Source organism: Stegostoma tigrinum, chromosome 10 (genome assembly GCF_030684315.1).
Source record: "Stegostoma tigrinum isolate sSteTig4 chromosome 10, sSteTig4.hap1, whole genome shotgun sequence".
NCBI classification, from domain to species: Eukaryota; Metazoa; Chordata; class Chondrichthyes; order Orectolobiformes; family Stegostomatidae; genus Stegostoma; species Stegostoma tigrinum.
This window is the reverse complement of record NC_081363.1, coordinates 30,753,966-30,781,175: the sequence shown is the minus strand read 5'-3', so window position 1 is coordinate 30,781,175 and position 27,210 is coordinate 30,753,966. Positions and strand designations below refer to the sequence as shown.

At 36.8% G+C, this 27,210-nt stretch overlaps 2 protein-coding genes across 7 annotated transcripts in view; one reads left to right on the top strand and one right to left on the bottom strand.

Annotated features, from left to right (window-relative positions):
• The window catches only part of dhrs7 (dehydrogenase/reductase (SDR family) member 7), a 58,124-nt gene extending 55,958 nt beyond the window's left edge, over positions 1–2,166 (bottom strand). For 2 of the 3 annotated variants that reach the window (XM_048537933.1, XM_059649078.1), the window contains exon 1: positions 1,780–2,166. In XM_048537933.1, coding sequence (XP_048393890.1) covers positions 1,780–1,912 — 133 coding nt within the window. In that variant the 5' untranslated portion in view covers positions 1,913–2,166. The remainder of the gene's footprint in view (positions 1–1,779) is intronic. The other variant, XM_048537937.1, reaches the window with a different exon arrangement.
• Positions 1,840–26,951, top strand: ppm1aa (protein phosphatase, Mg2+/Mn2+ dependent, 1Aa). Of its 4 annotated transcripts, none has more exons than XM_048537930.1 (6): positions 1,840–2,001; positions 6,655–7,513; positions 11,548–11,611; positions 15,725–15,836; positions 18,876–18,930; positions 23,811–26,951. In XM_048537930.1, the coding sequence occupies exons 2-6, from the start codon at positions 6,677–6,679 to the stop codon at positions 23,856–23,858; spliced, it is 1,116 nt and encodes a 371-aa protein (XP_048393887.1). In that variant the 5' UTR covers positions 1,840–2,001; positions 6,655–6,676; the 3' UTR covers positions 23,859–26,951. The 4 variants fall into 4 exon arrangements, with proteins under 4 accessions (XP_048393887.1, XP_048393885.1, XP_048393884.1 ...); XM_048537928.1 differs by having other exon boundaries at positions 11,494–11,611; positions 23,885–26,951; XM_048537927.1 differs by having other exon boundaries at positions 11,494–11,611.
• Positions 26,952–27,210: the final 259 nt, after the last annotated feature.

The window sequence follows — 27,210 nt, the reverse complement described above, 5'->3', positions numbered from 1 at the left end:
AGATGCTGCTTGGCCTGCTTCGTTCATCCAGCCTCACATTTTATTGCCTTATTATTCAGATGCTTTTCTGAACTGGGTATACTTCACTAAATTAGTTAATAATTCAGATATGAACTTTTATAATTACTTCAAGCTAAAATCTTGCAAACTAAAGAAAACGCAATGCCATTGTCCTTCCTGCATTTCTACATACAAGATATTGGAGCAGGCAAAGGCCATCTACGACTTTAAGTGTGCTCCTCTACTCTGTAAGACCATGGCTGATCTTGAACATGTCTTCTATTTTCCAACCTATGTCTATATCCATTGTTTCCTTTAATGCTGAAAGTTTATCAATCTCAACCTTAAATGTACTCATTGACTGAGCATCTACAGCCCTCTGAACTTATCCTTTCAAACTCCAGAGAAGATAAACTCATTCTACTCAATCTTTCTTCATAGGACAACAATATCATCTCAGGAATCACTAGCGAGTCTTTGTTACACCACCTCTAAAGTGAATGCATCCTTCCTGCAGGGCAAAATCCAAAACTATACACTTTTCCAAAGGCAGTCTCACCAAAGTCCTATAAAAATAACAGCAAATGTTCTTACTGAACTGTCATATTCTAAGTCCTTCACATTAAAGACTAACATTGCAGCTGCAGTTCTTCTGTTTGCTGTACTTACATGATAACTTCCTGAAAGTTTCTGAAATTCCTTTGCATATCAACAGGTAATCTTTCATCATTTTTAAAATAATGCTTATTTTGCTCTCCCTACAAAAGTGAAAAATTTCACATTTCTTAGCATTATACCTATTTGTCACTCTTTTGCCCAATCTCTTCTTATTCATATTGTTCCAACTACATTGTCCTCACTGTTTCTGCTCCTTTCCACAATCCATAACCTGCTACAAATTGTTTTCTCTACAGAAAATATACAAAACCAAAAGCTTACCCACTGCCCCTGTCCCTTCCCCTTCCCTCCCTCTTCAATGAGGATGGCTTCAGCAGGCTGCAAATCAAAATGACTACTAATATTGATCACATCAAATGGCATAACAGATTGATATAATTAATTCAAATTGACTTAAGAAATTTACCAGATATTTAGTTCAGTTATGTGGGAAACAGGCTTATTATAACAGGCTTATCTTGTCAAAGGCCCCCTTACCATCATCGGAACATGAGGCACAGATAAAGCAACTGGGGGAACAGAACGGTCTTTATAGGAAGCAGGGTGTAAGGATGAACAGTCAAGGTAATGTGGGAGTCAGCATATTTGTAGTGAATATTTGTGGCCAGCCTATCGCAGTCAAGGAAAGGAAGGACAGAGTCAGATAGTGGAGGTGAAGGTAACAGCAGGGTATAAACTGGAAACAAAATATGTAAAATTTTCCAAATCCAAATGCAAGAGGGAAGCAACATCAATGATGTCATTTGATGTACAGAAAGAGTTGTGGGTGGAGAGTGGAGTAGCGTTGGAACAAAGAAATGTGCAGGTGGAAAAACACAGCAGGTAATGCAACATCAAAGCAGCGGGAAAGTCGACGTTTCGAGTTTATACCCTTCATCCTAATGCCTGACTTGTTGTGTTCGTCCAGCAACACACCTTATTGACTGACTCCAAATCTGCAATTCTTGCTGTTTCCTTAGAACAAAGAATTGTTCCACGTACCCCAAAAAGAAACAGGCATAATTGAGACCTGCAAGGATACCCATACCGAAACCTTTAACGTGAAGCAAGTGAGATGACTTAAAATAAAACTTCAGGAGCAATCTTCCTAAGATCACTTACCAGTTTTGCGCAGGTCGCCGGCCAACCCGCGCAACCGCACTTGTAGCCAGGAAGCCGGCAGTTTAGCGCAGCCGCAGTTGTGATCAGGGAGAAGGGAGTATGTTGCCGTGATTCTGTCGGTTGGGCAATGCATTGGCTTCTTTTTGTCAGTCTAGATAGGGTCTCGGCTTCGTGTTGAATGTGTTCACGGTGAAGGCTGTTCTGCTGTCTGCCTTAGGGTTGGTGAGTGTTCGAGTCTGCGCCACACATGCCGCGATTATCGCAAAGTCGCAGGAGGCGAAAGAGGGCGCCATGTCCAAACATAGGCCTCAGCTCTTAAATTTGGGGTTGAGGCTGTCATTTTTCTGGGTTTTTCTGTCTCTCACGCTGATCCGAGACACCCAGAATCATTGCAGTTCTTCTAACTTAATTATTTATTTAGTGTTTTTGTTTTTAAAGATGGGTTGTTCCTCTGCACGATATTTGATTATTATTGGATTAGGGAAGGGGTGGTGTTTCATGGGTGTGTGTGTTTAGTGTTATGTAACTGCGTTTTTTTTGAGCGAAAAATGCTTTGCCCCTTGAACTCTACTGGAAATCGCATATTTGTTATCGTACCATTTGTACGATGACTTCACATGTTATCAAAATTCAAGCTGTATATGATTGTAAATATACTTAAAAATCTTGAGTAGCTTTAAAACTGTGCAAAAGGTTAAGTGATATAACAATGACTCCAGATGCTCGGAAGATGCGTTCATTCATTATTGCCATTTTCAGCTGATGAAGTAATTAAAATAGTCCTTACATTGTGGTTCACTATTGGAAAAAAATCTGAAAGAGGTCAGACAGACTTAAAAAAGGAGATGAGTATAATATTGTACATTTTTTGTTTTCCTCAGCATCTTTGCATGCTCTGGATGGTCAGAGGGATTTTAATTCTCTCCACTTATAGTGAAGGTGTTAACTAATCTGTTCCTTTTTGCCACCTTTTTCATGTCTACAGATATGCAGGTTAGCTGGTCAAGTTAAATTTTCCAGTGTTGAGTATGGGAAATGCAGGGATAGGATAAGGGTCTGGGTGCGATGCTTCTTGGAGCGTTGGAATGGACAGTATGGGCTGAATGCTCTGCTTCCACACTATAGGGATTCTATCATTTTACCAATTATTTAAACTTCTTTTCTGGCTTTGAAATGGTATTTATTTCATTTCATTTCATTTCATTTTATTTCAATTAATAGACCAGTGAGTTTTTGTGATCAGAATGAATTTAATCTCTGGGGTGAGGGGGAAGAAGCTTGGGGTCAATTTTAAAACAGCACGTAGGTGTTCTGTAAAACACTTGCCAAAACTGTTTTTGTCTCCCCAACATAGAGGTGACTGCATTAATTGCTCCCAACACCTCACCACACACCCATGGCACTTCACTATGCAATCCACAGAAGGAGCAGTACTTATTTTTTGCTTCCTCCCACTGAGGCCACAGACACATCCTTCGGTTGAAACACCAGTTTACCTGTATTCCATTCAGTCTCATCTGCTGCTCCATACAGTTTCTTCTACATAAGGGAGACGAAACACAGTTAGGGCGATCCCTTTGCGGAATAGCTGCAGTGTGACCATATAAATGACCCTGAACTTCCATGTGCTTGCCACTTCAGTACACCAGTGTTTTCTTGTGTCTGCATTTCTGTCTCAAGTTCTTCACAGTAGTCCAATGAAACTCAACCAAACTGGAGAAGGAACAACTCATTTGCAGTTTAGATGCCTTACATCCTTCAAGACTCAACATTGGGTTTAACAAATCTAGCGCGTGACCAATCCCTTCCTTGTCTATTACCTAATGCCACTACCCCATATTCTGTCATGAGATGGGTTGCTTTCAGTACAGCCAATCCATTTTAAAGTACTCTTTTTTTTTACCCATTATCATCTATTCAGCTTCTGCTTCTCTGGCCTGCTATTCACAATCTCTTTGCCTACCACTTTTCTGTCTTTCTGGGTTCCCTCTCCACCTGTCTGCTCATTGCCCACTCTGTCTTCAGCTTAGATACTACCTTTTCTGAGTTGCTTCTAGTTCTGAAGGAGGGTCACAGGACTTGAAATATATTTTCTCACCATAGATGCTAGTGGACCTGCAAGTTTCCAGCAATTCTGTTTTTGTTTGTCACCAAGTATGACCCTGTTTTTGAAGAAGAGCAATGTTAACATCTATATATCAAATATTTATGTCTGAAAAGACAGTATGTTACTGTTTGCACTAGGTAAGTTAGGTTTTAGTCTACTTCTATTTGCTCTTCTGACCTGCTTTGTAAATTAGCCAGTCAAATTCCACAGATTAGTAGAATTTGGCACTGGTTGTATTCATCAATTGATTCAAAGGTAATGAGTTCAAGTCCTACTTCAGAGACATGAATATATAATGTAGCCTAATACTTAAACGTAATACTGAGGAAATACTGTGCTGTCAGACGTTTCTATTTGCATTGTCAGTGAGTATTAAAAGTCTGTGGCAGTACTCAAAGTACAGGATAGCTCTTCTGGCATCCTAGCCAATATTTACTCTTCAATAATCATCACTAAAAACAAATTAGCTGGTTAATCATCACTTTGCTATTTGTGAGGCCTTCTGTATGACAATTAGCTGTTTTCTCTAACATTACAACACTGACTCATCAAAAATAATTAGTTGGCTGTAAGTGCTTTTGGATGTCCTGCAATTCTAAATAAAGCTATATAGGTAGGATGAGGACAATGCTAATAAAACATTTGTGCATTTGCTAATCAAACTATCTCCTTCCTGTACATGCATACTAATTATCTCTGCATTTGACCTTTCTGGCTGAGTCATCACATTCCATAAATAAACTGGGGTTATGGTGATCCAGAGTCCATGAGATTTCATACCATGTGGCCTGGCTAAGAGCTATTTGGATTGTAGATTAGAGTCTATGACAGCCGGTGCCAAGACATATACTTTGTATGAACAGCTTTGTGTCTAATCTTAAATACTTCGAAGTATTCCTGATCCTAAAAGTCCCAAACAAATTTTTGTTTAAATTAGGGTGAGCTTTTAAAAATATGAATAGATTTCCTTCACTCCAGTTTATGCGGATGTAGTGTTGACCTTATTGTGCCTGCTTGATTCCCAGGCAGTGCCTGGTACAAGTCAGTCGGCAGAGAAGAGTAATACCAGGACTGGATTGCTGAAATTCATTTTTTTAAAAACTTTGTCAGATTATTTGCTTTGGAAAATTACAGTGATATTAGATATTCTACCTCAATCTATTGCCAGTTAACGGCATACACTTTTTTGGAAATGTTGTCTCTTTCTTATTTTATTTCCTCCCTTCCACTTTATCTTCATCAGTTCCTGGCATGGTAGTAAATTCTCATTTCCTATTAATCAAATATTCCATGGAAGTAAAACTAAAATTAACAAAATAACTCAAAGAACTGTGGATACTGAAGATCTGAAACAAAAACAGAAAGTGCTGTAGAAACTCAGCAGCTCTGCCAGCACCTGTTGAGAAGAAACATTCTGAAAATGACCATTGTGATGAAGGTCACTAGACTTGAAATGTTTTTATCTCCACAGATGCTGCCAGACCTGCTGTATTTTCTGTTTTTGTCTAAGATTACTAAAATTGGCTTGTTAAAGGACTATCTGATCAAGTTAGCATGTATTGTGCAATAAAATGGAAAGTTCAATTAACTGTGTAAAATGCCAGTGTTTATTGTTTGGTGGGCGGGGGGGTGGGGGGGGGGGGGTGCGGCGTGTGGCCAGTTAGTTCAGTTGGCTGGATGGCCAGTTTACAATACAGAATAATGCCAACAGCATAATTTCAATTCCAACACCGACTGAGGTTTCCATGAAGGCCTGTTCTTCTCAACCCCTGCCCTTGCCTGAGTCATGGTGACTTTCAGGTTAAACCACCACCAGTCATCTCTCTGAGCGAGAAGCCCAATGGTCCATTATGATCCAGATAACTTTATCTTTTTATGACAGCATTGAGCAGTCAAACATTTGTTTTTGCAACAGTTCCTTTACAATGAATATGGATAATTCTGCTGTATTTCTGATTCCAAAATGTGTAAATACTTAGATAATTCCGCCAACATTTGCACAGAAAGGTGATTGTTCATGTTTTAGAAATTGCCATGAAAACGCAAATCCAAAAATAACTCCAAGTATTTCCCTTTGTTGCCCAGTGAGGATATATTTCAGCAGTTACTAGTAAGGAAAAAGGTGACAGACAACAGAGAAAGCTTCTTTCTAAAGATGCTTGAGAGAGTTTATATTGACCTTTAACAATCAAGTTGTTTTGTACCACATCCTGTGTAGAAAGCTTTTTACTGAAGTGACACTTTAATGGATGATCTTTTGATGTTTTTAAAAATTAAAACAATTGCTCTAAGCATATATCAGATTTTTCAGAATATGAAAGAAAGCTTGACATTTAAGGAATGTTCCTTTGGAACAGTTCAGGTTAAATTCTGGTATTTACATTTTGCCACCAATGATGCTTGTGAATAAAGAAAGAATGCACCACACTTTATTTGTACTGTATTTTCACTACTGTCTTATTTTTATATCATGTTTTTATGGTTATACAGATTAACCAGTAAGTCAATATCTAATCAGTTATCTAAATGGATCAGTTATCTGTACAGACTATTTGGATAAGCTGTATTCATTCAGAAATTGTTAAAGATGAGCCTGCCTTTCAAAGATGTCCTGCTTTCACCTTGTTTGGAAATTTTTTTTACTGAAGAAGTTTCTTCTAAGTGGTCCATTTATCATGAGCTGCTGGTCAACTTTAAGAGAGATTATACTCATGTTTCTGCTGTTGTAAATACATGCATTCAAAAAAAATTCTGTTTACTTTTTTCAGTGCTGAACATATTGGCTGAAAAATGGGAGCATTTCTGGATAAGCCAAAGATGGAAAAACATAATGCCTGTGGTGCGGGAAATGACCTACATTATGGACTGAGCAGTATGCAAGGTTGGCGAATTGAAATGGAAGATGCACATACAGCTGTCATTGGACTACCACATGGACTTGAAGCATGGTCTTTCTTTGCAGTCTATGATGGGCATGCTGGATCCCAAGTTGCCAGATATTGCTGTGAGCATTTGTTAGATCACATCACCAACACCCAAGATTTCAAAGTTACTGATGGTATGACCGAGCCCACAGTAGAGAAAGTAAAGAGCGGAATCCGAACCGGTTTCTTGCAGATAGATGAGCATATGCGAACAATCTCTGAGAAGCGCCATGGATCGGATAGAAGTGGGTCAACGGCAGTGGGTGTCATGGTTTCACCCAAGCATATTTATTTTATCAACTGTGGAGACTCTCGAGGTTTGCTGTGTCGGAACGGGAAGGTTCATTTCTTTACGCAAGATCACAAACCAAGTAATCCGCAGGAAAAAGAACGCATCCAGAATGCTGGTGGCTCAGTCATGATTCAGCGTGTGAATGGTTCCCTTGCTGTTTCAAGGGCTCTTGGAGACTTTGATTACAAGTGTGTCCATGGGAAGGGTCCAACAGAGCAGCTTGTCTCACCAGAACCTGAGGTTTATGAAATTGAGAGATCGGCGGATGATCAGTTTATTATCCTAGCGTGTGATGGTATTTGGGATGTCATGGGGAATGAAGAGATCTGTGAATTTGTTAAATCCAGATTAGAAGTTAGCAATGACCTCGAGAAAGTGTGTAACCAGATTGTTGACACGTGCTTGTACAAGGTATATCTGAAGTCCTTCCCATTTTTACTATATTTAATTTTTTTTTTCGTCTTTTATCCATTGGTTAAAGGGTCATCGAGTAAAGTATTTGCTACCCTGCAGTCCCAAATTACACCTCCCTATGCAAGTAATCCAGTTTGTATAATGTTGTATATGCCAGGAAAGTTCTCTTTGCAGTTGTATATGAAATTGTATTCTCCTTAATCTAGTTATGTGCTACAAAAGAGCCCTGACTGGAGCACATCAGGACCAGGTAGCTGAAATCACTTATTGGCTGATTGCTGAACCTTTAAGAAAGGATCCATACTTTCTGTTGAAATAGACCTCAAAATTAATCTGAATTATTCCAAGCATCAGTGAATATAAATTTTGTGTCTACTAGGGCAATGTGTTGGAGTGCCTTGCATCAGTATGCAGTGAATGTGAAACTGTAGTCATTCTTTTTCAACTAGCAAGTTAAGAGCTTGGACAGGTCATTAATTAGGGATATTGTACGGATTCCCAATTCAAAGGACTGGAAGGAAATGCTAGTTGTCTTTGAAGGCAATCTGCATAGTGTTACATTTCTTTATAAAGCTGCATATTCATAAGACTCGATTTTAGTTATAAAATGAGATTTTAAAAAGCTACAGTTGCTGTGCAATCACTGATCATGCATCCTGTTTCAAATGAGCAGATTAACTGCTGACAGCACACTTTATGGAGTAAAGATACTGTAAATGGCTACATTTACATTTGGGTGGTAGCCAAGATTTTCCATGGACTGAGCTAGAACTTTAAAGTTGTTACCTAATGCACTGATCGTACTGAAAATGGAATATTTCATCAGTTACATTACTAATAGACTGCAACCTTATTTGAACTGGAACTGATTGCAGTTGATATAGGATTTCAACAAATGTAGACTGGTGGGTTCCTTTAAAATCTTTTAAAAGATACTTGATTTTAAAGTAGTAGTAGACAGGTAGTAGAAGCAAAGTCGATAAAGCACAGAGGAGCTTCTTCACATTAATCCCATGCCAGTACATCTATAGAGTAATCTGGCCAGCCCTGGTCACTTGCTGTATCCTTATGAACATAGAACGTAGAATCCCTACAGTGTGGAAACAGGCCCTTCTTCCAAACAAGTCCACAACGATCCTTGGAGCATACCACCCAGACCCATACCACCTTATAACCCACCTAAGCTACGCATCCCTGAACTCTACAGGCAATTTAGCATGGCCAGTCCACCTCACCTGCACATCTTTGGACTGTGTGAGGAAACCGGAATACCTGGAGGAAACCCACCCAGATACGGGGAGAATGTGCAAACTCCACACAGTCAGTCACCTGAGGGTGGAATTGAATCCGGGTTCCTGGTGCTGTGAGGCAATGAGCCACTGTGCCACCCCAAACAAATATCAGAGGCTCCGTTAGTAAAGCTTAAAATCCCTGATGGTCTGCAGAAACTTTGAAATAGAACATAGTTTAAGTGAAAATGTTCTTCACTATGTGAAAGAAATGTTTACCTTCTGTTTTGCCTAATCAACTTGTTCAGAGATGTTATTACACTTTGTGGAGAAGGTGGGACTTGAACCTAGGCTTCCGAGTCCAGGGGTAGAAGCACTACCACTGTGCCATAAGTGGGTCCCCTTGCCACAAGTGGTCTGACTAGCTTATTTCCCTTGAGTACAGACGCAATCTAGTTTTAAAATTATTCATCATCTCCCCTTAAACCATGTTGGAAGCATGTGAAGATAACTACCACATGCTTCATAAAAATAGTACTTTCACTCTTTTACTTCTGCATTTCTTGCCCAGAACCTTAGTGTTCCTCAATATTTATACATAACTGTTTTTCATTGTCTCTCTTACTTAAGCATGTCATAATCTTGTACACCTTTGGCGCATCTCCTTCAACCTCCTTCGCTCAATGGAAAACAGTCCCCAATTATTTGTTATTTCATGCCAGCTTAGAATGGATCAAGATGTTACTCACAGTCAGTTTTAATGAATCTTTAAAGCAAACCAAACCTTTATTTAGAGATAACACAATGTGGAGCTGGAGGAGCACAGTGGATTTGGCAGCATCAGAGGAGCAGGAAAGTTGACATTTCGGGTTGGGATCCTTCTTCAGAAAAGACACATGTAGCAAACCTTTATTTTATGTCTAATTATTTTTGATTTAGAAATTCATAAAAGATCAAATTTCAGCTATCTACTTTTTTTAAAATGTGTATAATTAGTGAAGCCAATGACACATTAAAAAAAAAGAACTTGCCATTACTTAAGGAAAATACAGCAGAAACTGGAAGTTGAAGTTGAAACGCAAAGATGAAACCCAAAGTGAGTCACACACTATGTCTTGAAAGAAAGTTACCATTTCAAGTTGATAACCTTACATCAGAGCCTTGAGTTTTTAATATCTTTAAGGCAGAATTAGCTCCTTGATTAGCAGTGGAGTCAAGTGATGTCAGGAATAGGCCACAATTTGATCAGCCCTGATCTTATTGTGACAGAGCAGACTCAAGGGACTGAATGGTTTATTCTTCCTGCTTTGCTTATTCATTATATATGCTGAAGTGTCATTTAAACAAGCAAACATCAACTTGGGCAAGAATGGTACCATTAAATCAATATGATATTAAATGGTTATAATCTGAGTGCCTTATGATTAGTGTAGTTTTAGGATTCATAATAAACACACTCCATAGCACCAAATTTCTTCGAATTGGATGTTTCTTCAATTGAAGGAAGTGCAGAATGAGAAACTGCATTCCTCGTTTGTTTAGTGCACAGATTTTTTTTCATTACTGTCACAAGCATGAACTTTGCCCAGAATTTTGAAAGAAGGAAGACTAATTAGAAAAAAGTTGGATTTGAGCAATTCATGTATTAATGTAATAGGGGAAACTAAAGCAAAGTGAATAAGAAATGGGCTAAAAAATAGATTCTCAAATGATTGAGAAAAGGGTAAATGTGACAATTGAATGTAGAAATTAGACCAAAGGTAAAGGATAATGGAGCTATCCATTGTAGTCTTTTCTCATCTGTCTTAAAATGTTAATTGAAGTTATTAGTCTGGCTGGTAAATATTTGGACATGCTATACTGTGCAACAAGCATTACTTGTCATAAAGATCCGATCACTTTAAATGTTTTGCTTTACTAACTTGAGTGCTGTGTATAGTCCATGTGTAAATGACCATTTATTGACCGTGAAAACTATCTATTAATATTCCTGTCCTTCTGCACTCATTTACATTTAATTATGGAAACTGCCTGCTTAGATATATGAATGTGGCTGAGAAGTTTATAATGGATAAAAGAAATAGGATAGAAAGTGTCAATTTAAAATGGAACTGCATCATGATTGATTCATGTGGTCCAATTAGTTTGCACCCTTCAATTCAAATACATCTGAAGACAGCAGTACGTGTTAGCCACTCAGGCAACATCAACATGGATTAACTGGCATTCTTTAAATTTATATCAGCTGTCAGACTAAAGGCTAGGGTGGGTTAGCAATGGTAAATGTGTGGTAACAGGGAAAGGGGGGGAGCTGGCTGTAGGTAAGATGTTCTTCGGAAGGTTAGTGCGGTCAATGAATTAAATGGACTCTTTCTGCACTGTAGGAATTCTGTGACTCTACGGTTCAGAGGTGTTCATTTTTTAAAACTCTTTCATTTTAGCAAAAATGAAATGGGAGTAACAGGGTTCTTGGTTGTATTCCCACAACAGGTGCCCAGAATTTTCTTATTCTTTATGAATATATGTTCCTCCATTTATTAATATTAGCAAAAGTCTGCACTATGAGCATAAAACACATTTGAAGGGAAACTTGCTTTCTACCTGAATTTACTCGTTCCTCTGAACAGCAAAAGTAGACAAAAACTCTTCATACTAACTATTCAGTTGGAGCTTGCTATATATCCTGCAGTTTGTGCTTTTATAAAACTATTAGTATATAACTGACATTGTTTTCTCCCCTTCAAACAGGGGAGTCGAGACAATATGAGTGTCGTGTTGATTTGTTTTCCAAATGCACCAAAGGTATCGCCTGAAGCAGTGAAGAGGGAGGCTGAGCTGGACAACTACCTGGAGAGCAAAGTGGAAGGTGGAGCATCTAAAAAAACACTTGCTACTAAGTAAAATAGCTTAATTTAAGGTGTTAACCCTCTAAGTTCATTAATATGAATTAGCCAACTAAATTCCATAAATCTCTAACTTCAAGGAGCAACTGAAGATGTGACCCTGTCTTTCATTACATTATTGGATATGATGTCTAATATCTGAGATTTTATTACAATGGTATAGTTTTAAAATTGTGCTTTTGTATAAAACATAATCCCCTGTAGTCATAAATACAGGTCTGAGCTTAGAGGGGTGACTTCTACAAAAGTACTATGCTTTCAGTTGGATATCTTTTAGCATATGTTGTAGATTAATCTGAGCTCGTGACATTTTGGTTGTGGGGACCACATCACTTGCAGGAAAACCAAACCCCAATAATTCAAATCTGCAAGGTTATGTGCCAATGTGCATTGTTAAATTAACTATAGAAAGCTATGGTGCTGCTAGTGTGATGATTTATTGGTAATTTGTTCAAGGTTTTTGTTTTGAAAACTGCCTTGATAAAGTGTACCTCTGCCCAAGAAATGGTACTGCTTTGGTTCTGCCAGCCAAAAAATGGAACTGTCTCTTGTTTGCCTATATACTGTATAATTCTACAGCAGAATGTTGTATGAGATTGAAACAGAACACCCTCTCTGTAATAGAAGTTTATGAATTAAGGTGTCTGGGTACAAGCCTGCCATTTCGAAAAAGATTTATGTTTCTAAGTTTTCAAGAGCTCGAGTTACATGAAATATCTACAATCTACAAATCTACACTTTGTTCAACTAGACAGTAAGGAATGACTATAAACAATGTTTATCCACAGCTAATAATTCCAATACTACTTGAAGAAAAATGTTGAAAGGAAAGATGCCAAATAACCAGATACCATTTGGCACTGAATCTTAACTACGCCCACACATCATTTTACTTGAATTCACTGCCTGCAGATCCACATAATTGCAAAGTTGGCCCCAAAGTCAGGTTTTTCTTTCTTTTTTCTCTTCCCTAATTGACTGGTTGCCACAGATTGTGATCCTTCATGTAGATAGGGGATTTTGATTATTGAGCTATCTGTGTTTTAGTATTTTTGTGACAGGTTCGTTTCCGAAGCCCTGTGGATGACAGGAATTTGGTTTTTTAAAAGTGCAATCAAAAATGTAAAATTTCAGACCATCTAATAGCTGCTATCAAATTTCGGATTACTAGATTTAAATTCTAGTCCGTACTGTTTTCCCACTAGATTGTGCACATGTGCAATTGAAGGGGAGACGAAGCAGATGTACAGGTGCTTGCATAATACAGATTGCTGTGGTTTCAGTATTTAGTTTGTCACCATCTTCTCAAGTGCATTTTGGGATGGACATTAAATGCTAGTCTTGCCACAAAAACCCTCATCTCATGAAATTTGAAATAATTAAAAAAACATGATGAGACGTTATGCCCTTCAAAAAGCTTTTCCTAAAGGTTAATGTGAAATGTATTAAATATGAAATCTGCATCCATGAGGTTATCCTACGTAGTTTATATACTCTCAGGCAGCTATATACTAAATAGGAGGCATGGCAATACTTGACAGCAGTGTACCAATTCTACTGCACACTACATCCTGACAGGCTGTAACTAAAATGATGAACTTCAGGTTTGAACTTTTGCCTCAATTGATGTCTGTATAAATCTATGATTAGGTTTATATTGACGTCAATTCAGATAGTACATATCAGCCTAAGAAGAGAATACTTCAAAGGTCAAATTTCCTGCAGTTTCAGGCTCAATTCTGATTTCTGAAACTTGCCTCAGGGTTGTTAGATAGCTTTATTCACTGAATGACATCTGAGCATTTGAGAATGGTTAATATGTGTGCAGTTAACCAATGTATGTGCAAGCTATATTCTATTTTTGTAAGTATTCAGTTTTAAAAATGTATACATGATTTTTTTTGGAGATGTTATTTTCATCTTGAAATACGTTGGCAGTGTTATCTCTATGTTGCATTCCATGTTACTACATTTTATACATTACATTCCAAGTGACTATTATTTTCCTCTTTAATACAAGAAGAATGCTATTTATTTACTGAATAGAAAATAAGCCTATTTGAATTATGGGTGGATGGTGTATTTGGAGTTGCTGGGATCTGTCATTTTTAACATACCTGGTGAAGGCCTTAGGCGAAGCAATAATGAACAAAGGTGTGTATTGAAAAATGATGCGCAATACATAATGTATTATTTAAAGTAAGATCAAATGTATGCTAATAACCGGGCTAGCTGCCGATAAACTGCATTGTGCACCTATAACAACACATTTTAATTGGTTAATTCTATTACATAATGCCTGACTTTTTTTAATCTTGAAATACTAACTTTGCTTAATTTCATGAAGAATCTGTCTCTCTTTATATTCTGGAAAATATACTTAAAATGTTTTATGCTACAGTTATAAAGTCATCCAGTTCCTAGAAACTGCAAGACAACAAGGTGTAAGAACAGAAGTAAGCTATTCAGCCCATGAAATCTGCTCTGCAATTTACTGAGATCTTGGCTGATCTGCTAATCCTCAACTGCATTTTCCTGCCATTTTCCCATAACCCTCTGAAACAACTTGATTTGGCTATTCAGTTCTTTCACTTTATCATGACAATACCCACTCTTGCCTCAAATATTCAGCTACATTTGAAAATTAGTGTGGAGGAGCAGCAAATGAACCTTTAAACTCATACAAAACAAAATGTAAATAGTACACCATTTAATTCACCTTCATTTTGGAGAAGGTTTATAAATAGAAAATTGATGCCTACATTCCTGTGCTTCCTGGTTATCTGCATTTTTTAAAAAGAAATTTATTTAAATTAATTATTTCTCACCCTGTTTTCACCCCTCCCTCCTCCCCAGAGTGTGAATAGCAGGGATGATTTGTGTTTAATAAACTCATGGGTTTTAAGACAGCAAAAGGCATTATGTATGCTTTGAAGTAGGTAATTTTAAGAACAATTTTTCCATAGCAGTGATACTTTAGGTAACATTGAGACATACAATTGGTTAGCACACTGCAAATAGATAGGTACAATGGACATACACCTAGGAATAAATTAAATGATGGTGATTACTTGCTAAAATTCATGCCTGTTATATTGAACTTCATTCTGTGGAATTACATTTTGATCGCCCTTGCCTGTGCCTCATAAAGGCTATTTGTTTTGACTTGATTACAGAAGAAAGGATGAGGTACTAAGTTTATCACCTTGTTGGCATTTTTGTCTCAGCATCTTTAGTCAAATTAGAACTGTAAGAAGGGTGTTTAAGGAAATACTTTGTGACAAAAGTTATTAATGTAATGCAGTCACATGCTTAATGTTTGCACACAAACTCTAGTGTCACTATTATCTGATGTGCATAATATCAAGTAATTTAGTTATGGTTTAAAATATATGGGTAGTAAGTGGCTGTAAATCTTTTATTTTTGTATAGTAAATTATACATATAGAATGATTAAAATTCAACATACTGATGTAGATAATATGTTAGCCATATTTATAAAAATATGTTAAAAGCTTCTAATAAAGTCGTTTACTGAATCAATTCTGACATCTTTGATTTTTCATTTGGCTAAGTCTTAGGAAGCATTTATGGACTATTATGCTAAATTTGTTCTGCCGCCAGTTAGTCTCATTAGAGCTGAAGTCTTCAGAATGTTCCCAAATTAAAAACTGTACTGTAACTAGTATTTTTTTTTCCTTTCTATTTATATTGTTCTTCATGTTAGGGAGCCCCAATAAATGTGGGATAACGATACTAAATCGAATCTAAAACATTCAAATTGCGATGCAGTATTTAAAATGTTAATTAACCATTTGATATCTGTGTACAGATCTGATCAGAATTAAAATATTTTTTCTACTGTCAGAATGTTACACATATACAGCAGATAATTGTTAAATTGCAATTATAGTTACCTTATGCAGAACTACATTAAATTTTGTTTTGACTCAATGTGTTTATGTTTCACAGTTGCTGCTTGTTTGTTTTAGTACTTAAATTTCTGAAATTCTGATATATGCATACAACTTTGATATGCATGTCCCACTGACCTGGAAGTCCTTCTGATTCCCCAGAAATCTTTGAGAAGCAGGGTGCTGAGGGGGTACCAGGTCTAGTCCAGGTGATGCGTGCTTTGTCGTCGGAGAGCATCCCAAACCTCCCACCAGGAGGTGAACTAGCCAGCAAGTGAGTGTACAATGTATGGAAATAATCTTTAACTAAAACTGTATTTGCACTGTTGAAAGGACCTTAATGGGGGCTGCTAATCACTTGCAAATATGTTTTTCTTTCCAGCACAACACTTGGCTCTTTAACTGACTTTTTTTTAAACAGAATGAACATTACTAGAGCCAAGCGAATAAACTTTGACTCAGCATTTCAGTACAGCATCTTTGTTGAAAAATGGTGATGAGTATGTTGTAGGTGATATGAAAGCATAAGATGGAGTATATTAATTGGATGATATATCTAGTTATGTTTTGTACCTAGTGATTAACAGACCTGTTTTAACTCCTTGCAGTGCAAAATGAAATGAATTGTCTTTTATTGCAGTGTTGATGCTGAACATTATAGGTGCTACAATTGGTGGTTCAAAACATGCAAATGACACCGAGACTAGTATACACACAAATATGCCAATCAGAACTAATAAATTTTGACTCTGGTGATTTGTGAGCCATTGCATCCTTAAAATTGGGAATTATGATTTTAAAACTTTTTTTTTGTTCTGTGCTTCATGAGTTGTGTTGAATGCTTTCAAATTAAACCTATTGTATGTCTTCATAAGTATTTGGCCTTTTTTCATTAAGTTCCATGTGCATTTTTGTTTGATAAGACAATACAATTCCTGTCCAAATGCAATAAAATTCAATGTAAGATATAAAAAGATATTTAAATGAGATTTTGCCTGGTTATGGTTGAGTGCTAGTTTCATTTCTGTTTGAAAAATGTGTTTGTAACCTTTGATTAAGTGTAAATATACTTTAAAACTAACTAATGTCACTCAAGCAGTAATTTTTCTTTGTTCAAGTTTTTCAAGATTGGGTAATATATTTCTAATGCAGTCAGGAACCTCCTGACATTGCCACACTTGGCCATGTAATAGCCTTGAATGCACAGTTAACACTTTTCAATTTTTTTCTTATCTGGTATTGTCGTGGGACCCAGTGTCAAAATTTCAGAGAAGTAAGATTTAGCACAAAACTAAATGTGAATTTAAGAAAAAAAATTTCCAAAGCAATCATGATTAATTTAAGTGAGTGATTAAAAATGACCATTAAAACTTGCCTAACAACAGTTAACAAATAAAACTGCTTTTGCATTTTTTGTTAAAAAGCAGAGATGGTGAGAGAAAAACACTTGGGCCCCATGCCCTGGACATGAGGAAGTGGGTGGAGATTGGGGGAGGACTAAGGAGTTAGATTTAACTGATGCTGAAATTAGCTCATCTCTGGTGGTACACACTTCAAGCTGGCCTATACAGAATTCTTACAAAAGCCAGACATTTCAGCCTGAAATTTCCTCCTCCCTAGAGCATGCTTTATGAATAGATTTTTGGAGAAGGAAGAGACTAAGGCTGGGTGTGTATCTGCCTCTGTTATTCTCTGGGCTCACACACACTCACTCTTGCATGCATACTTCCCCCAACTCTCATCCCCACATCTGTACCTTTCTCCCAGCTGCACAGCCTGTTACTGTTATTTCCTTAATGTAAGGTCAATTAAGATATAGGTCATGGTTTGTGGAGTGTGATAGGTGAGAAGCAAGCTGAAAGATCATTTCAGATAGATGGTAAATCATGGGTACAGTTTTGGCAGCACATGAGTGAGTTATAGGTAAAGCTTAAGCCACAGGTGAAATAGGCAGTGTCATAGAGTTGAAGTAAGTGGTCTTAGTGATGAAGTGGATGTGTCATGAGAAATTTAGCTCCTTGTCGATATAACAACAAGGTTGCAAGTGGTCTGCTTCAGCCTTATGTTTGCCAAGGAGAGGGATAGAGTCATTTGTGAGAGAATTGCATTTATGGTGGGAACAGAAGACAATGACTTTGGGCTCCCAACCATTGCCACATGTAGCCAAGTGAAGTGAAGGTGAAGTAGAGATTTTTTTTCCATGTACACACAAAAGCTGGTTTTGCATTTTGGATGATGTCTCTGAGCAGCAGCCTGTAGTTGAGAAATGGATAGGGCTAGGAATAGATTTTTGTAGGACCCCAGAGGTAACGAAATTGGAACTGAAGCCATTGCAGATGATTCTATGGCTATATATATATAAGAGATTCGGGGACGGGTAGGCCCACTTAGTTGAACAAAACCAGCCTTGACAAATATTCAGTAAAACAATATTTTAGTTTAAGTTGGAAAGTATTATAAAGTAAGAATGATTTTGGCTAAAATAGCTTATGCTGTAACCCCAAATGATGCTTGCTTGAATGAACTTTGCTGAAAACAGTTTTCCATTGTACATCAGTTTTGTGAAGCACTTAACCATAAGTCATATTCCATTGACAACTAACTTACTGTTGCAATTTATGATGGTTTTTTAAAAAAAAATCAATAAAATTCTGAAGTAGATTTGGTTTGCCACACAAAGGCAACAAAGTGAAGCTGTACACATCGGTTCTCCCATGGCAATCAAAAGTAAGTGGCATTTTCATTTGATATCGTAATTTTTTTTTCCACAAACATTTGATAGTTCAGTATTCTGGCGCTGTATTGTAATTAGGGAATGACCTCGCAGTGTGAATTTTGGAAAACTGCTCTTACAAATAAAGAACCATCTAAAACTTTTTAAATGTTGCATACTTACAATTCACTTTAACAATATTAGTATGTGTGAATCAAATGAAGAGTTCTGGATGATTTGTTGAAGCTTTAATGTTAAGAAAAGCTGCCCTAATGGTAACCTTTAACTATTTGATTGTCATAAAAACCCATCTGGTTCACTGATATCGTTCAGGAAAGAAAATCTACCATCCTTACCGAGTCTGGTCTTGTAACTCCAGATTCACAGTAGTTCGGTTGACTCTTAACTGCTCTCAGGGCATTTAGGGGCAAATAAATTATAACCTATCCAGTGATGCTCACATCCGTGTATGAATTTTTAAAAAGTCGACTGACACATTTTACAACTTCAGAAGCATTTGAGAATCTATTTTATATCAATGTGGACTCGAATATGCTATGAAAATCAATGTTCAATTTTAATTTCTGTTTTCATTTTTAGGCAGAGTGTTATTGAAGCAGTTTACAGTAGACTGAGTCCTTACCAGGCTGACACAGTGAGTAATCACACATCTAATGCAAATGCCTTAATACTCATCATTTCTATCCCAGAAACTCGGATAGGGTAATTGAATTAGTGAACTCCTTTATTATTAGAACCAATAGATGTCATTTTAATAGAAATGCTTTCTGCTTCAGGTACAATTGTTTCTAAGCTGAGAACTTACTGTTATTAGCAATGACACTTGTATTACAACAGATCTCCTTTTCATGTTACCAATCATCTCAATAAAACAAAACTGTTAAATGATAGAATAGTGCAGTGCAGAAAGAGGCCATTTTGTGTGCTTGTTCTTTGAACTTGCAATTCAGTTTACTCCCAAATTCCAGCTTTTCTTTTCCAAGCCTTGCAAATTATTCTTCAAGTACTTGCCTTTGGAAACTAATAAATTAATTTGAATTGTCTAAGTTTCAGATATTGGGTTCTAGATCTTTAAGACCTTCTGTGCAAAAAAAATTCTCATTTCCCCATTGAACTCTTTCCCTACCTGACCATTTTGTCTCCTAGTATGTTTTTCTACTGAGATGAAGAGTCCCAGATTTCCCAAAATAAATTGTTGAAATGACCCAGCACGATTGGCAGTGTCTGTGCAGAGTGAAATGAAATGTGTTGAGTTCAACGATTCTTCTTTGAAACTGACCGGCTTCACAGAAGTATTCTGAAATAAATATGGCACTGAGTCATGCAAGGACATAATGGGCAGATGACTGGAAGCTTGTTTAGAGAAGTAGGTTTTGAGGAAGATAAAGAGTTAGAGAGACCTAGGGAGAGAATTTCAGAGTTTGGGATTTGGCAGTTGAAGGTACGTATTAGCTGATGGGAACTGACTAAATTAGGGAATGCTTTAAAGGAGATAATTGGAGGAGTGTATTCTTTTTGGAGCATTGTTGGGCTGAAGACAGTTACGGAGATGGAGAGAAACAAAACCACGAAAAGATTTAAAAATGAGAATGTCTGTGCTCTCATTAGTTATCAGTGTGTGGAGATGGTTAAGGATTGGATCTAGCTTACTGAAAGGGCCATCATCTTAGAAATAATAAAGCAAAACCACTTCTCCCGCACAATCCCTTAATGCAATATTAATCCCTGAAGCATGGTCATTCTCAGTCATTCAGCGTCCTTAGGAAAAATTATTGGGTCTGAGATAAGAAATTTCTTCACCTGAGTCTGTGGAATTGCACTACCAGAGAAGGCCAAAACATTATTTTAGTGAACAAGGTACTTATAGCTCTTGCCCCTGAAGAGTTCAAGGGATTGGGGCTGGGGGAGGTGGGAATGCAGCATCTGCCTGTTACTTCCTTACGTGGCTTAGTGTCATACTTGTTTGGAAACACTTCTGTGGGGTATTCAGCTTGATAATTAGCCATGATCATACTGAATGGTAGGGCAGGCTCTAGGGGTCGAATGGCTTACTCCTCCTATCTCCCATGCTTCTGTGAAAAGAAAGCACACTAGAGAATACTATTTTGTCTTGGTCTGTGACTCTTCTTTGATCCTATTAAATGCTTAAATGCATTTGTCCACATAAATGCATTTGTTGGGTGCAATATTGTACTTGAAATATATGAAGCTGACTGAATTAGAATAATAGCTAAATTATAAGATTCTAAAAACGCTTCTAAAAGAATATAGCAATTGAAATTACCCTTTTATTACACTTAGACTGTAATGTCAATTTCTGTAATTTGCAGAAACCAGTAATAACTCTAATAATTGTGGCCAATTTATTTTTAAAACATTGGTGTATCTCATACAGAATTTCTTAATCTTTGTCACTCTGCACAGATGGCATTCCCATAGTAAAAAGAGGCTTGACACAGTTATCAATCACTATGGTGCCCTTTAAATGATATGCTTCTTGCTCGAACAATAGCCTCAGTCCCACTATTCTCATTTGCTAGTTGACACTTGTTTTTAACTTCCATTTATCTCCTCCACGTAAAAGACCAGTTTAACATGTGAGTTGAATGCTGCCTCCCAATCTGATCTGTGCAGAGTGTGAATAAACCAATGCTTTTGCTTAATTTCTCCAATCAGCACCAAGTATGTTAATATGTACCTGTAATATATTCTGCTGTCTTCACAGTTTTTAATTTACTGTGTCACCATAGGGAGTATTGTGTTGAATAAGCCACCTTCTCTTGAAGGGAAGTACCTTGTCTAATCTCACAGATCACAGCTTAGTCAAGGGGCAAAATTTTCTGCCCCATATGGAGGCAGGCAGAATCCAAGATGAATGAAAATTCTAGTCTACCAACTCTATCCCAACCTTGCTTCACTTTCCCTAAGCAGGACAGGAACATCAGCCAGTGAGGTAGCCTATTAAAACCCATTGACTTTTTTCCAATTGGTTTTCAGACCTATAAAACTTGCTGGGGCAAATGGGGTGGCACAATGGTTAGTACTGCTCCTTCACAGCACCTGGGATCTGCGTTTGATTCCAGCCTCTGGTGATTTGTCTGTATGTTCTCCCTGTGTCTGTGTGGCTTTCCAATGGCTGCTTGGTTTCATCCCACAGTACAAAGATGTACAGTTTAGGTGTATTGGCTGTGCTAAATTGCCAGTGGTGTCCAAGGAGATGTAGGCTAGGTGGATTAACCATGGCAAATAAGAGTTTACAGAGATGCGGTGAGTTTAGATGGGCTTCTTCTCAGAGGGTTGATGCAGACTCTATAGATCAAGTGGCCTGTATCTGTGCTGTAGGGATTCCTTAACTAAAAGGTAAAGGAGCAGAATTAGGCCGTTTGCCCCATCAAGGCATCTCTGTCATTCGATCATGGCTGCTATGCTTCTCAACCCTATCCTTCTTCCTTCTCTAATTCCCTTAATAATTCCCTTAATAATCAAAACTTTATCTGTCTCTGATTTAAATACACCCAATGATTTGACCTCCACACCTTCTGCAGTAATTAGTTTCACAGATTAGCCACTCTTCTGCTGAAGAAATGCGGCCTCATCTCAGTTCTTCATTGAGGCTGTACCTGCAGGTTCTAGTTTCTCCTACTCGTGCAAACGTTTTCTGCACTCTGTCCAGGCCCCTCGGTATTCTGTAAGTTTCAACGAGGTTTTGCGCCCCCACCCCCAATCCAACAATGCTTTTCAGCTCCCTCGAGCACTAACCACTCCTCATACAACAAGCCATTCATCACTGAGATCATTCTTGTAAATGTCCTCTGGACCCCTACCTTAGAAACAGAGCCCTAAATATCTCTCTGCATTCCAAATATGGTCAGACTGGAGCCTTCTACAACATCAGCGGTACACCCCTGCTATTATGTTCTAGCCTTCTTGAAATGAATGCTAATGTCACATTTCATCACCATTATTACAGTTCCTTGTTCGTATTCTTTAGTCTCCTTTCCTTTTTTGGTTCTTCTTGCACATAATTGGCAATCTGAGGATAAGTCCACTGCAGGGTCTTGCACCAAACCTTGGCATGCATCACTGTTCCTCACTTTCGCATATGAAATATAAATTGTTTTCATGAAGCTAAACACTCCATAAGTTATTTCCAATTTGGAATGGAGGAAAGAATGATTGAGGTGGGAAAATAAATGTTGCTACTCTTGGTGGATAGCTGCTGGAAAAGAGATCCACCTCAAATGATGTGAATAAAAATTTTTGACTCACCTGGCACCTATGTATTACAGCATGTTATCTTTTATACTGTGCTTTTTGCACTGAGAGTTTTAAAAACAGTGGAAAATAATCTATGTGGGATAGGATTGGTGCATTTCATTTCAAATAACCAATTTCCTTTTAAACGGTGCTTTCACTCAACAAAAATTAGCTTGGTGGTTTTGGCCAGAAATCAATATTTGTTTATGCATACACTCACCTCTGCTAGCTCCTATTCTCATTGATCTGAGTAAATATTTATAGTTTTAACATCCTCCAAAGTAACTGGTAGATATGGTATAAAAGAAGAATAAAATTTCAGGCTTTTTCTGAAGAAGGGCCTTGGCCCGAAACATCATCTTTCCTGCTGCTCAGATGCTGCTTGTCCTGCTGTGTTCATCCAGCTGTACACCTTGTTATCTCTAAAACTTCAGGCTGTTGCTTTCAGGTGTTTTCAAAAATTCAGAGACTATGCACCCAGTATACTTTGGGATTGGTTAGCCTTAAACTCAATGGGAGAACAAAATTATTTATATTAGTTATCTGTTTATAATCTTTTCTTGAAAGTTTTAAGTTAAGTCACTGTATTGAAGGTGGTAGGGCCATAGGCATAAGCAGTCAGTTCTCACTTTGGATTAGGTTGACGCAGTGTGAGGTAGCCACATGTATTATATACTTTCCTCTCCGGCTCAATGCCGTCCTCTTTCACTGTTATACTGCTGACTTTCGTTAATGTGCATTTATAGCTGTCTCATGAGTGCCCACTGCTTTAACTGGAAGGATTGTCTCAATCATGGGCTCTGTTGTTGTGTGATTGATTTTCCAGCTCTCAATATTGATTTATTTAGTCATATACTTTTAATTCTCTTTCCATTTCGTTCCCTTTTGTCAGCCACTCCAAGGACACTTTCTGCTAGTGTGATGTCCCTACAGAACTGAGAAGTATTGTTTGATTAGAGTTGCTATGCTGTCCAAGTGTCATAATTCTGTTTTGCCAGAAAATAACACTGTGAAATCTGGAATTTAGAATGGCTCTTAACTCAATTTTTATTAGGCTGTACTTGATAACAGTGGTGTGAATAAATTGATATGAATGAACAGGTTGATTTTGACTGGCTGAGATTGTTAAAATCCAAAACTACTGGAAGACTAGTAATTTTACATCAAAAATCCACCACAGAAACTTTACATATTGCATGTTTGTCTTAATAAAGACTATAAATCCAGTCAGTTATTTTGGTTCTTAACTCTTTACAGTCTGGGTTGTCTAGATATTTCTGCACTTTTTGGCACTCCAGACTTTAAAGGGTTATGCTTTTTTTTTAAACAAGGAACCTTCATCTCCTGATGATATGTGGTAACAGCTAACTAGGAGCTTGCACATATCCACAATCAAGGCCATCACATATCTACGATTCAGAAGTCTGCAAAACATTGTTGATTTTGTGAAGGAAATTCAAAAAGGGTGTGAATACAATATCGGAATTCAAGAACCAGCAATGATTCACCCAAGATCTGATTTATTTACGGTGGCTGAAAATACGAAGATCGAACAGTTTCCTCTATAAACTGGGCATTGTTTAGTTTAATTTTGTTGACTGATTTAAGTGCAATTCTGTTTTTTTTTGAAAGAACAAACTTCTATTTAATGGAATATGACCGCCTTACAAAATGCACGGGGTAGAAAAACTAACCAGTATTCCTCTGATAAAGACATTGCAGTAAAAGTGGTTTATCAAAAGTAAAGTCCTCTTCATCAATAGAAGTTTTGTTCCAATCTTTAGATTGAGTCTTGTGAAACTATTCTTTTAATTATGCCCCAATAACTGAGAGTATGAAATTTTAATTTTGGGTTTGGCAGGCCAAGGTGTAGTATAATAAATGCTTACTTAGTGAGCATGTCACAGATCAAACTTGAATGATAGCATTCACATTATTGTAGACATTTTAAAAACAGACTTTGCAGTGCTGGTGCAAGTGATTTATTTGGAATTATATAAACCCTGTCTCTTATTTTGAAAAATTCTCACTGAAGATTTGCATTGTTAAATGGCCCCATGTTATTGCTGTTAAAAGGAACATCTGCCAGATTCTAAATTTTCTCACTATTGTACTCAACAGCTAGTTATAATTGTACATTTTAATGCTGCCTCTCCAGTTCTTAAACAATAAAATGTTCCTTATTTATCTTCCTGGGTTTATGCCTTCATTTTGCAATCATTGCCTAGACAGACATAAGGAGACCACATATATTTAAGTTGAGCACCAGTATTGCTGTGTCACCTGCTAGCAGTGTTGTCTGTAATGGTGAAGAGCATTAGGTAAAGTTGTTTTTTCTATCCAGAAGATGGCGATGTTTCACTGAGTCATTCCACTTAAACAATTCACCAAGAATGATGCTAGCTGCTGCTTCTAGCATTGAAATTTATGACCACAGATAGGAAGTGTGTAGCATCATTGTCTTGATTTGAAACACCAAAATACTTCCACCATAGATCATATACAAGGCTTTTATATGGTATATTCAGCCAAATTTTTACTTGTTCTTTTTCAGTTGTATGTGAATGATATAACAGGTAGAATTCCTCCCTAAAATCATGAATAAGAAACATGGATGCATTATTGTAATTCATTAGCAGTTGTTAGTTCTTTTTTGATATTCGACAATCCGTAGCATTATATAATAACTTATAAATGTATTCTTCAATGATAAATAGTACACTTCAGGATTAATTTGGCCTGACACTTTATTCAAAATGATTCAAATTTGCAAATTTTTTCAAAATTGCTTTCAATGTTTACTTGTATGTAAGATTTTATTGAATATCGCCAACAGGATTACTTTCCCATTAGACTAAATATTTCATTAATTGGAGTTAACAGTGGAGGATTAAACAAAAAAAAAGTCTATTTCAGGGTGGGAAAGTTTATTTAATGTGTTCAAAGGACATGTGGATTGTGGTACAGCATTACATTTACATGTTTAATAGGATTAGATTCATCGAAAGGAATTGGACACTGAATCAGGCTTCTATACAGACAGTTTTATACAAGAGACTGTTGAATAAGCTTCCAGCTCTTTCATGTCTGAACTAAAACGAAGTAGCTTGTGACATTGGATTTTCTTCCAATTTCATCAGAGCAAAATATTTTTGTTTTTATCATCATGGTTTAAAATTGCATTGTATAGAGTTTCAACATAATGGAATTCTAGCCATGAATAATTGGTGCTTTTTTAATGGATTTTTGATATTGTGTTATCTAGTTATAAAACAGATTCCATTTTTGATGATAATGCCCAAGTTATTTTTAATCAGACTGGCTATAATTCCCAACCCAAAAGCAAGAAAAAAAGGGTAAAATGTTGTAGGTAATGAAGCAATGTATTTTTGCTTACATGTTGCTACTTCACAGTATTTTTCATGATGCTTAAAATCTGAAGCTGATTTAGGTGCAGCGGTAGTTAAATTCTCTCCCATATTCACTGTCAAGCATAATTCTGTTATGCAGTCCTGACTTAATGAATTGTACCATGTCAGCAAGGTGAATTTCAACAGGGAGTTAAACTCCAATCATCTGGCCTTCTGGTTGAGACATGCAGCTATTCAATGGAATTCAGTGCTATACCTTTTGAACAACTGATATAATTTGAGGAACAAAAGAACCAGACACAATATTGTGAAGTTCCACAGGATAGCATTGTGAATTCTGGCCTATATCTACATTTTTGAAATTTGTAGTTATAGATTGGTTTTTACAATCCATTATGAAATTTACATTACTGGCAAAACAAAATATTGATTTTTGTTTTAAAAACAAGCATTATTCCTAAGTGGATTTTCTAACTTAAATTGCTTGGAAGGAAATCTTGTGCTCTAGACAATTGGCTGCAATTTTTATACAGATTTAAATTTAAATGAAGAATATATTTTAGGTAAATTCGAGTGAGGCTGACGAAATAACTAGTCGCTTGTGAGTAGTGGAAATTCTGATCAGTTTTAAATGTAGATATTCAGATGATTACTAGACCGTCCTACATTGAATGTCAATTATTTTTTAAACAAAAATTAGTTTTAATGTATTTTGGATAATTGATTAAAAATACAATTTCTATTGGACTACCATAATGACAAAATTGAATAATTTATTCAGTACAAAAGTGTTGGAGCAATAGGTGAAATGAAGGAGGGTAATTCAGTTTTGAAATTGGCTTATTCTTTGTTGGTTTTGTGAACAACCATTGATTTAATTGAAAGCATTTGTTGTCTTTTGTATAAATTGTCAAATGCAAATTTATTTTACTCATCATTGTGGAATAATGTCAGATAAATGAACTTTCCCACCCACTTGCTAATGCTGTGTGTCAGAAAATAAAACTAATCAAACCAGTTTGCCTTACTTTGTTCTAGAATAGCATTTGTTCCAGCACATTGCGAAAGAGGGGATTATATGCCACTTCAGTCTAAAATTTGCTGTGCCTATCTTGGAAGGAAACGTTTTGAATTACATTAGATATTCATCCTCTGCAGAAATATTGATTATTTATGATGTTTGTTATCAGGTTGCATCTACATACTGCTGAACTTCACCTACAATTGATATATATTTTTACAGATAAAAAATAATGGCATTGGAAAATATTTTAATTTTGCATAGA

Bases quoted from the DNA above. Each gene is read 5' to 3' on its own strand.
- ppm1aa (XM_048537927.1), top strand. From the start codon at position 6,677: ATGGGAGCATTTCTGGATAAGCCAAAGATGGAAAAACATAATGCCTGT. The intron at 11,612-15,724 runs GTGGAGCATCTA...CTGATTCCCCAG, and splicing joins CCTGGAGAGCAAAGTGGAAG to AAATCTTTGAGAAGCAGGGT. The intron at 18,931-23,810 runs GTGAGTAATCAC...AACTCTTTACAG, and splicing joins GTCCTTACCAGGCTGACACA to TCTGGGTTGTCTAGATATTT.